The following is a 12,391-nucleotide window of genomic DNA, read 5'->3' as shown; positions in this document are numbered from 1 at the left end:
TTCAAGCCCTGCTCCGGGAAGATCCCACATGCCGTGGAGCAACTAAGCCCGTGTACCACACACAACTACTGAGCCTGCGCTCTAGAGCCCGTGCACCACAACTACTGAACCAGCGCTCTAGAGCCCGCAAGCCACAACTACTGAGCCCGCGTGCCACAACTACTGAAGCCCACGCCTAGAGTCCATGCTCCACAACAAGAGAAGCCACCGCAAGGAGAAGCCCACACACTGCAACGAAGAGTAGCCCCAACTCACTGCGGCTAGAGAAAGCCCGCATGCAGCAACCAAGACCCAATGCAGCATCTTTAAAAAAAAAAATTGGCAAGCCCCTGATAAAACTGATCAAGAAAAAAAACAACAAATGCATAAATATAATATTAGCAATGAAAAAGGGGATTAATTACAGAAACAACAGAGCTTTAGGTATATCTGAGTGCAGTGTTGGACAGAAATTGATTATTACAGATCATTACATATTTGGCCACCATGGCCATTCATTTTTACTTACCGCCAACAGAAGACACATTTATTTGCACATGCCAAGCTCGGGGTAGTTTCCATGCAACGATGGCTTTCAATGCCATAGAACGTATGTTTATAGCAACCTCCTCTCCCTCGGAGCATGGACTGTGAAAGTAAAAAACAAATGATAATTTGAATAAAATCCTCAAAGCAAGGAAACAAAACACCAAGCCATCATTTTAAAGAAGAAACCATGTGTTTCGTAAGCATAAATACCCCTGCTGGTAGCTGCATGAGGCAGAAAATTAACATTAAAGGCTTATAGTGTTTTGATGGTGTTTGCGTTTTGATACTGCTCTGGGTTTTCTACAACCTAATGAGATAAACCTATGATTCATTAACTCTGAAAGTTCTATAGGGAGGACCATGGATGCTTTCATTTTCAAATCCACCCAACTGCCTCAAATATTAGTACAATAATATATAATGCCAAAGGAGAGATAAGACAGGCTCCCAGAATAGCGGGGGCGGTGTAGCGCTCATCTGAAAGAGTATCTCTGCATTGAATAAAGGAGGGTGGGTTAGGGAATGCAACCTGGAGCATATTCTATGTCAACCGAATGGCAGAATTTGAATATACTGAGACTGTTGAGGGGGCAAATAGCATGTACACAAGAAACAGATTATTCCAAAAAAGAACATTATTTAATATGTGATTGGTAAAACCACGGGAAGTGCAGCAAGAAAGGTAATTTGAAGAAACACTGCAGATCAGCTCAGGGCTGGAATCACAAGATACTATCGAGCTTCCTGAGGTATCATCAGAAAGATCCATCCAGGAGCTCCATGCAAGATGGGCTTGATTCAGTAAAAGTGAAACCTGTGAGGAGGTTACGCAAGAAAGGTCATGGTGACTTGGCTCTAAACATTAGTGGAGGAAACGGGAAGGGTACTAAAGAGGTACAATCAGTGCCATTCCCAATTAGAGGGGCAAAACAGAGGAAGTCATCCAAGATAACTGAGGTTTTGAGCCTAAGTGACTGACATACTATGGAACCAACAATGGGAACAACAAACGAGGAGACATAGACGGGGAGCCTTTACACATGTATATCAGTGTATAATATACATCAGTGTACTGATATTACAATGCTGTCCACATAAAATCTACCAGCTTGTTACTATGTCAGTTGATCACAAAGTCTTATTTTTTGGTCCTGATAAAAGGGGTTCCCCTGTCCATCTCACATAGTACTTACACTAAGAAAAATAGAGTGAAGGAAAAATATTGTTCAGGATAACTGTTTCTACAAACTCTCTTCCAAGTTCCCAATAAAATATTCAAGAAGGCAAACAAAATATTTATATCTTGCAAGTAACACTGAAAACTACAAAGTCCACCACATGCAAAAGTCACAGAGTAATTACCACTAAATATCAATATCACGCCAATGGAGAAACCAAGTTGAAGGCTTGCATGTTTCACTCATTATTTAGCAATTAGTTAATGTACTTCAAGCATGCTGTGTACTGAATGTACAATGACTAATAAGACAGAGCCCCTACCCATGATCTGTTTGGAGGAAATGGCAAGTAAGCAAGAAAAACGTGCAATACTATTATGATAGTCTGCTTGAATCAACTACGATTCTTTTGCAAGCAACAGAAACGGAGTCTGGCTAAAGAGAAAAAGAATTTATTGGAAGGATTTCACAGCTCATAGACCCATTATAAAGGCAAGAACGAAGGAAGGCTAGCAGCAGGACCACCACTCAATCGCCCAGAAGCCACATACTACAGACACCACCCCTCTCTGGATACCATCACCAGCACCACCCGTGAAGGCCAGATGCTGCTGCCACCAGCACAAGAATGAGTTCTCCATGTCCCAGTCCCTTTCCATCACTCACTCCACACTCAAAGTCTCCGGCTGAAAAGAATGACTATCCTAGATGACACTTTTATACCCAAGTTGCCACGACGTGGTACCAGGAAACAGTATCTGTCTTCCTTAGCTTCTGTAGCAGGCAGTGGGCCCTCACATCAAACAAAGCCCGTTTAATGAGAAATTCCCCAAACATGAAAACACTCAGATGCTGGGCAAGCAGAGAAAAGACAGATGTCCAGCATGGTATTACTGGAGCCCATGGGACAGATGACCAACCAGGCTCAGCCTTCCAGGACCCGTGAGAACTCCTCAGAGGTGAGATGTCCAAACTGAATACTGAAAGGCTAAAAGGATAAAGGGACAGACACATGTGAGAAGGATGGCATGTTTTTCTTTCAAAAACGGTTTTCTGTAAGTTTTACACTTTAGATTTAAGGTCCTGATCCATTTTGAGTTAATTTTTAACTCAAAATGTGTGTATGTTTGTGTGTGTGTATGCTTCAGTGTGTGTACTTTTGGTGTATGTGGTTTGGTGGTGATCCAAAAAATATTGCTAAGATTGATGTTAAAGAGCGTGCCACCTATGTTTTCTTCTAGGAGTTTTATGGTTTCAGACCTTACATTTAAGTCTTTGATCCATTTTGAGCTTAATTTTGTATATGGTGAGAGAAAATAGTTCATTTTGATTCTTTTGCATGTAGCTGTCCAGTAATCCCAACATCATTTACCGAAGAGGCCGTCTTTTTCCCGTTGTGTATTCTTGCCTCCTTTGTCGTAGATTAGTTGACCATGTAAGTGTAGGTTTATTTCTGGGTTCTCTATTCTGTTCCTTTGATCTGTGTGGGTGGGTTGGAAACAGAACTGGTAGTAAGAGTGGTTGAGGGAAGTGAGGTGGACCTCTGGTGACACTTTCAGAGTAAGATTTAAAGATGACAGGCAACCCCAAAATAAACAAGTTCAATTTCAAATAATTATTGCAAGATAGATTTCTCATCATTGAAGTTTTGCCAGTCACAGAAATCATGATTGACAGTTATTTTCTTTCAACACTTGAAAACCATGTGTTGTTTCCCTCTGGCCTCCACGATTTCAGATGAGAAATCTGACGTCAAATTGATGTTAGTACATTGTTTATCTCTAGCATCTTTCAAGACTTTTTTCTTCTTTAGTTTTCAGATCATTAATTTTAGGGTATCTCCATGTGGACGTCCTTGGTTCTATCCTGTTTGGAGTTTGCTCTCTCTGCTGTTCAGATTGGGTAAATTCTATTGACTTGTCCTGGTCACAGATCATTCTGTTATTTGGTAAGGTCCCTGACTCTATCCTCTGTCATCTCCACTCTATTACTGTGCCTATTCAGTGAGTTTTTATTTCTGTTATTGTATTTTTTCAATTTTATAATTCCTTCTTGGTTCCTTTTATAACTTCCATTTCTTTGCTGAGATTTTTTATTCTTTCATTTGTTTCAAGAGACTTTGTAACTGATTGCTGAAGCATTTTTATGACAGCTGCTTTAAAATCCTCATCAGATGATTCCACCATCTGATTCATCTGGTGTTGGTGTCAGTTCATTATCTTTTTTTGCTCAAGTTGTGATTTTCACGGTTCCTGGAATGACAGGCGATTTTTTTTTTTTTACTGCATCCTAGACATTTTGTCTACTATGTTAGGAGGCTCTAGATCCTATTTCATTCTTTCATTTTAGCAGCAGGCACTTTGTTTAGGTTGAGCCTGCAGGTCCTGGACTATTTTTGTATGCTGTGGCTCCAACGGCAGTTTAATTTTCAGAGGCTTTGCATTGAAATTTTGCTTGGGCTCCCACTGATCTCTGCTGGTAGCATCAGAGTGGGTGAAAGGTTTCTCCAAGGTGACCCACTAGAGGTCTCTCAATGGAGGAGGCGAGTCTCAGGCCAGCAGGCTTCCCAGAGCAGGCTGCTTGTGTGGCAGAGTCCCTCTGGCCAATGGCCCTGGGCAGCCCCAGTAACTCTGAGTGGGAGAGGGAAGTCTCAGGACACACAAACAAAGAGGCTTGGCTTCCCCAGATGGGCCACTTCTTGTGGTGGGGTCCCTCTTGCCAGTGCCACGCAGCCACCATGGATCTCTCAGAGGGGGAAGGGAGTCTTGGGCCCAGCAGGCATGGAGAATATTTCACAGGCCAGGTCGACTGTTGCAGGAGTAAGGTGGTAAGGAGGAGTCTCTCTTTCCACTTGTACTTGACCGCATGGTATCTCTTAGCAGGAGAGGGGAATTTATGGTCCAGCAGGGCAGGAGAGCACTTGTCCCAACTGCTTATTGGTGGGGCTCCTAACTGATCCCCTTTGCCAGTGGTTCCGGGCTCACTTGAATATGTCAGAGGGACTCCCAGTCCATACTAGGGAGGAACAAGCCTAACTAAGCGGCCTTCTGTTGCTAGATTAAGACTCAGCAAACACAGGGTCTGGGCTGCCTTCTTCTTTAGGTGGAGGGATGTAAGACATCCTGCTGCTCTGTTGTTCCTGCAGTGCTGGGGTCCCAAACCAGTCAGCCTTCCTCTTACCCCATTCCAGAGTTCTTGTTTGGTTGCCTCTTGTGTTTTCCAGAGTTTAGAGTTGTGCATAGCAGGAAGGAGCAAGGAGAAAAAGGTTTATGCCATCTTGTCCAGACTGGAAGTCTTTAGACATTATATTTTGAAAGGAAGTGCTCCCATATCTAAAAATTAGTAGATAAGCAGGGTGCAAAAAGAAAACACATGAGAGCAATACATGCTTAGAACCATGTTTTCATGTTATGAACCTAGGAGAAAAAGATAATAAGTAACCTCAGATTCATGAATTCTTATCCTCGAGGCAAATGAGAGCAATACAACCTCGAAAATACAACTGTAGCCCAGTAGATCCACACTGAATGAATGCAAGGTACCACTGCTAGACAGGCTCTGTGTACATCAACCTGGTGGGGATGGAGGTGGGGTGTTGGGAGACAATGCTCCATGGGTCTTTCTCTGAATGTCCTGCAAGCAGAGGCCCTGACTGCCCTTATTCTAGACTACATTTTCAAAAAGTTTTACATAGTGAATAGCCTTGGAAGATACAGTGTCTCCCTCTGGAGCAAATGATGGGTATGTTTACTGTTCAGTATACTGAAGATGTGTCCCTCTAGGGCAAAGGTCAGGCAGGATTACTGCCAATTATAAAAGATTGATGTTCCCTAAGCCTGGGGCTCCTCTCCTACAACGTATGTGCAGATGTTACACCTGGCCTTCCTAGTGCTGCTTTATGGGAACCGGGGCTCAGGAACCAGAGCAAATGATAATATTCTGGCTGCTGCTATTATAATGAGTAATAAACTGTACTTGCCTTCTGCCAGCATCCATGAACCTGTGGCAGGCTAACTTGCTAGCCTGCAAGTAGGGTAAAGTTTCAGACCTTCCATTTTTTACAGGGGATGGAGAGTTCAATGCAGAGGTCAATAAACTGCAGCCCATGGGCCAAAGCTAGGCTATTGCCTGTTTACTATAAGTAAAGTTCCGCTGGAATACTGTCACCCGTATTTGTTTACTTACGTCTATGGCTGCTTTGGGGCTACAATGGCAGAGGTGAAAAGTTGCAACAAGATCGTATAACCCACAAACCTTAAAAAGTCACTATCTGGCCCTTTAAGAAAAGGTTTGCTAACCCTTGATTTAGATATTTATTTCATACAACAGAGCAAAATAAATTCTAAACTGGTTAAACAAACTGTTAGAAAAGTACAAACAGGAAGAGGATTGAGGAAAGACAAAGGAGCAGGAAGCAGCAGAAATCTGTCTCCCCAACTGGACATGAATCTCAATCTGCCTGCTGTGCTTTGTCCTTGAGCCAGGAGTCCTGGGTCCTCCACCAACATCTATGAAACTCTGCCAGGTGACTTGTTGGCTTATAGGCTGAAAAAGCAGGCTCTCCACAGTTTACACTAGCCCCTGGCTCCTTTGAGCGTCTCATGCCATAGAAACAAATTTTGTCAAGAACCAAGGGGATCTCTGGGACATCTCTTTAGTATTCTCATTTACAGCAGTAGAACTTCAGAAAAGCTTGCAGAAGGGGCCACTACCGGCTCAAACTCTTCACTGACAGAATCACACACCTGGTAAGGAAGTATTACTGATAGAGCACAGAGGAACATGGCCTGCCCCGTGGAAGAAAGAAGGTATAAATACCAACCATGACCAGGTGACCAAGTGTGCATATGAGCAGAGTTATAAATATACATATTATCTTCCTTGTTTGGATATATATAATTGTTTCTCCTCCCCTCCAACTGTTTTATATAAGATGGGTCAGTGGTGGTTAACCTTATAATGTCATCCTTAGGTTAGAGGATCTCAAGAGTGAAAGGAGAGGGTGAATACATCCTTCCTTGCATGAATAATAGTTGCAACAGGTTAGGCAGAAGCAAATGGTTTATTTATATTATAGATTGAAAACATAAATACAGGTAGAAGGGTGTGTACAGATGCTGAGTATCCAAAGAGGTAGACCATGCTGTTAATACTGAGTCCTGTGCCTGCGCTTCTAAGCAGGGGTTAAGGAGCCCTAACACCGTATTTCTCAGATTCCCTTGCCCAAGGGGTTCTGATTTAGACTCCACCAAGAAGAGGCATTTATGCAAGATTTAGATGGCAAGAAAGGAGAAACCATTATTCCTCCCTGGCAGCAGCTGGCAGACACAAGGGCATACAACAAACACTGAGTCTGCAGCAGCTTCCACGCCAGCTCCTGGGAAACATTTGCTTTAATGTGGCCAGCGCCTCAGGTCACTTCCAGCGGTGTCCTGTGAGTCCAGCACTTTTCGACTTTCTCAAAGCAAGAAGCAGTTCTCTCTGACCTTCACTACCCCAGGCCTTTCAGTGGCTTTGTAATCAGTCAGTTAATTTACTTTATTAAATCTGTTCTTGCTAAAATACTCAGGATGGTTTCTGTTTTCCTGACTGGTACAGATGGGTAGGATTCAGTCAGATGGAGATGAGAGCGGGGAAGAGAAGCAGCACATGATGTATGAAGGTTAAAACAGAAAATAAAGCTGAACAAGTAGATCAGAACTACACAAAGTAGGGTCTTCCTCGGGTTCAGGGCTTTATATAATTCATCTGACAAACGTTTACTACACGCCAGGCTCTGTTTTTGGTATTGGAAAGAAAAACAAAGACTCTTAGGTTGGGGAGGACCTGAAAAGGGAAGGGAGGAGACAGATAATAAACAAGATATAATCTATTAAGTGGTAATCATTGCTATGGAGAAATTCCAAGCAGTGTAAGGGGACAGGAGGGAAGGTTGTTATTTATATCAGGCGGTCAAGGGAGAGCCTCTCTGATAGAGGCTCACTGAGCAGAGATCTAAGTGAGCAGACAGAGACCAGAAAGCCAGAGAGGAGTCTGAGTTCAGTGTATTCAGGGAACAGCAAGAAGGCTAGTAGGGCTGGACCGAAGCATGGCAGACCAGACTGAGTGAGATGGGAAAGCCTGGAGGCTCTGAGTGAAAGAGTGAGACATCTGGCTGCTTTGTAGGGAACAGACAGTGGAGATGACAAGAATGGAACCAGGAAAAGCAGGCAGGAGATCACTTAAATAATAAAAGGAATATATCACAGTGACTTGGACCAAGGTATAAGAGTACAAGGGGTGAAAAATAAGTAGTTGCATTCTGGATATATTTTGAAAGATTTGCTCACAGAATTAGATGTGGGAGGGTAAAAAAAAAAAAAAAAAAAAAACAAACAGAAGAGTATAAATGACTCGCAGGTTTTTGGCCTGAGCAACTGAAAGGATAGCATTGCCATAAACTGCTGGAGTGAAGACTGAGGGGAACAGATTTAGGAGAGGAATCAGGAATTCCGTTTCTGACACGTTAAGTTCAAGATGCCTATTATATCAATCCAAATTGATATACTGAGTAAGAAGTAATGAAGAGCCACCACAGGCTCTGAAAACGGAATAGCTAAATGAGAACTGAACTTGAGATTAACCTGGTTAATGTCAGATAAATTGAGTGGGGGGCGGGGGGCGCATTCACTGGAAGCCAGAAGTAGAGGGAAAAAAGCTAGCTGCAATGTTCAAGAGGACAACCTGAACTTCGAGGGTGGCAATGAAAATGGATTGGGACAGAGGTTCTCAATGGGGCCAACACTACCCCGGGGGGTATTTTGGAAATTTGTGGAAATACTTTTGTTATCAAAATGGTTGGGAGGCCCTACTAGCAAAAAGTAAGGGAGGGGTCAAGTGTTTCACATCTCCTGCAATGCTTTAGATAGTCACACAAACACACACACAAAAACTGTCCTTTAATCCACTTCCTTTCAAATGACTCACCAGACCTCCATACTCGTGAAAAACCTATTATAATCATCCAAGCTTAGATTCCAACTTCATTCTACCAATGAAGTATTTTCTGCACATTTTACCATACACTGAATTTTCCAGGAATGCAGCTATTATGTAAAAGGAGGAAAGAAAACACTTTCTTTGATGTAAAGCTTTTGTAAGAAATTTCAGCATTTTGAAAAACCATGTCACAGAGAACAATGCTGTTTCTAGTATTTACGTCACCAACACAATACCTGTATCCCACGTTATATTCGTAGGTGTCACCTATAAATACATTACAGAAGAGATGTGAGATGCTTTTGGTAGACTTGGAACCAAGTATTAAGTTAACAGACATATGAAATGCAGGATTCTCACTAATCAAAGTTGTTTAAAAAGTTAGTGTGGTCATTTTATGTATTAATTTTTATAGCACAATGATGAGAAATCTATCTTGCAATAATTATTTGAACTTGAACTTGTTTATTTTGGGGCTGCCTGTCATCTTTAAATCTTACTCTGAAAGTGTCACCAGAGGTCCACCTCACTTCCCTCAACCACTCTTACTACCAGTTCTGTTTCCAACCCACCCACACAGATCAAAGGAACAGAATAGAGAACCCAGAAATAAACCTACACTTACATGGTCAACTAATCTACGACAAAGGAGGCAAGAATACACAACGGGAAAAAGACGGCCTCTTCGGTAAATGATGTTGGGATTACTGGACAGCTACATGCAAAAGAATCAAAATGAACTATTTTCTCTCACCATACACAAAATTAAACTCAAAATGGATCAAAGACTTAAATGTAAGGTCTGAAACCATAAAATTCCTAGAAGAAAACATAGGTGGAACGCTCTTTAACATCAATCTTAGCAATATTTTTTGGAGCCGTCTCCTAAGGCAAGGGAAACAAAAGCAAAAATAAACAAATGGGACTATATCAAACTAAAAACCTTTTGCACAGTGAAGGAAGCTATCAACAACAAAACAGCAGCCTACTAAATGGGAGAAGATATTTGCAAACAATATATCCAATAAGGGGTTAATATCCAAAATACATTAAAACACATACAACTTAATAGCAACAACAAACAACCAAACAACCTGATTAAAGAATGGGCAGGGGGGCTTCCCTGGTGGCGCAGTGGTTAAGAGTCCACCTGCCAATGCAGGGGACATGGGTTTGATCCCTGGATCAGGAAGATCCCACATGCCGCGGAGCAACTGAGCCCGTGCACCACAACTACTGAGCCTGCACCCTAGAGCCCGCAAAGCACAACTACTGAAGCCCTTGCGCCTAGAGCCTGTGCTCTGCAACAAGAGAAGCCACAGCAAGGAGAAGCCTGCGCACCGCAATGGAGAGCAGCCCCCGCTTGCCACATCTAGAGAAAGCCCGCGAGCAGCAACGAAGACCCAATGCAGCCAAAAAAAATAATAAAAATTTAAAAATAAAGAATGGGCAGGGGACCTGAGTAGACATTTTTCCAAAGAGGAAGTGCAGATGGCCAATAGACACATGAAAAGATGATTAACAACACTAATCATCAGGGACATGCAAATCAAAACCACAATGAGATACTACCTCACATCTTTCAGAATCACTATCATCAAAAAGACAACAAATAATAAATGATGGCGAGGATGTGGAGAAAAAGGAACCCTCATGCACTGCTGGTATGATTGTAAACTGGTGCAGCCACTATGGAGAACATTATGGAAGTTCCTCAAAAATATAAAAATAGAACTGCTATATGATACAGCAATTTCACTGCTGGATATTTACCCAAAGAAAACAAAAACAGTAGTTGGAAAAGATATATGCACTCCGATGTTCAATGGAGCATTATTTACAAAGCCAAGATATGGAAGCAACCTTAGTGTCCATTGATAGAGGAATAGATAAAGAAGATGTGATATATATGCAATGGAATGTTACTCAGCCATGAAAAGAATGAAATCTGGATATTTACCCAAAGAAAACAAAAACAGTAGTTGGAAAAGATATATGCACTCCGATGTTCAATGGAGCATTATTTACAAAGCCAAGATATGGAAGCAACCTTAGTGTCCATTGATAGAGGAATAGATAAAGAAACTGTGGGTGTGTGTGTGTGTGTGTGTGTGTGTGTGTGTGTGTGTGTATACACACAATGGAATATTACTCAATCATAAAAAAGAATGAAATCCTGACATTTGCAACAACATGGATGGACCTTGAGGGTACTATGGTAAGTAAAATAAGTCAGAGAGAGAAAGAAATACCACATGATCTCACTCATATGTGGAATCTATAAAACAAAACAAACAAACAAAACAAAATGAAAACAGACTCACATACAGAGAATGGGTCATTGCCAGAAGGGAGAGGAGAGAGGATGGACAAACCAGGTGAAGGGAACTAAGAGGTTCAAACCTCCAGTTACATAATAAATACATCACAGGAATATAATATACAACAGAAGGAATATGGTCAACAATATTGTAATAACTTTATAGGAGGACAGATGGTTACTAGACTTATCGTGGTGATCCTTTCATAACGTATGCAAATGTCAACTTATGTCATATATCTGAAACTAACATAATATGGTCACTGTATTTTCATTAAAAAATAAAATAAAATAATTTTTAATGCTATCTTATTTGTGCCCATAGGATTTTAATTTATGGAGGTGACTGAGTGCCAACATAGGCCAATGCTATTGAAGGAATATATTACTTACATATCCCAAGAGAAGGGTGCACACCACACCACACAGGGTTTGTTCAGGAGCCAGAGGAGCGAGGGGGAAGCCTGGGCCAGAGCTTTTACTGGAGTTTCCTCAGGAAAGGAAAGGCAGAGCAAAGTAAACAATGCAGGATTGGCTAGTATGAATTATTCCAGTGGGCTTTGAGCTACAAGGCTATCCCTAGTTTTCTGGTAGCTGGGCCTGGGATGATTTAGGACAGGGAAAATATTGGCTTGGTATGTGAGAGAGTTAGATAAGGAGGTAGCTGAAAGCTACAGATTCAGAATTACATATGAAAGGCATGCTCAAGGCAAACTGCTGTTAATCTTTAGGAATTACCCCCGGGGAGGGGCAGTCTCTATAAGACTGCAGAGCATCAAGAATGCAGAAAATAAGAAATTATAGTTCATGTAATTGACCCTGTGGTGAAGAGATGACAAACAGACAAATATAGAATCTAAGAAAACAGAACAAATACAAACAACAAAAATTCACAGGCTGATCCTAAAATGTATATGGAAATGCAAAAGGCCCAGAAAAGGGGAAACAATCTTGAAAATTAAAAAAACAATACAGAGAACTTATACTGCATGATTTCAGACTTATTACAACGCCAGAGTAATCAAGTCAATGTGGTACTGGCTTCAGGATAGACAAACACATCAATGCAACAGAATAAGAGCAGTCCAGACACAGGCCTACCCATATAGTTGACTGAATTTTCTACAAAGCCCTAAAAGTAATTCAATGGTGGAAGGAAAATCTTTTTCAACAAATGATGCTAAAACACCCGAATATCCATATAGGGGGCAGGTGGTAGGAAGGAACAATCTCTTTTTTTTTTTTTTTTTTTTGCAGTACGCGGGCCCCCCACTGCTGTGGCCTCTCCCGCCGCGGAGCACAGGCTCTGGATGCGCAGGCCCAGCGGCCATGGCCCACGGGCCCAGCCACCCCGCGGCATGCGGGATCCTCCCGGACCAGGGCATGA

The 12,391-nt window shown here is 41.9% G+C and overlaps 1 protein-coding gene across 2 annotated transcripts in view; it reads right to left on the bottom strand.

Moving 5' to 3' along the window:
- Positions 1 to 12,391, bottom strand: part of LOC102977187 (S-adenosyl-L-methionine-dependent tRNA 4-demethylwyosine synthase TYW1) — a 160,685-nt gene that overhangs the window by 103,482 nt on the left and 44,812 nt on the right. For both annotated transcript variants that reach the window (XM_024119689.2, XM_007116855.4), the window contains exon 10: positions 509 to 627. In XM_024119689.2, the coding sequence (XP_023975457.1) occupies positions 509 to 627 (119 nt within the window). The remainder of the gene's footprint in view (positions 1 to 508; positions 628 to 12,391) is intronic.

The sequence above is a fragment of the Physeter macrocephalus genome, chromosome 14 (genome assembly GCF_002837175.3).
Source record: "Physeter macrocephalus isolate SW-GA chromosome 14, ASM283717v5, whole genome shotgun sequence".
NCBI classification, from domain to species: Eukaryota; Metazoa; Chordata; class Mammalia; order Artiodactyla; family Physeteridae; genus Physeter; species Physeter macrocephalus.
The sequence above is the reverse complement of the archived record's forward strand: the minus strand, read 5'-3'. Positions and strand labels throughout refer to the sequence as shown.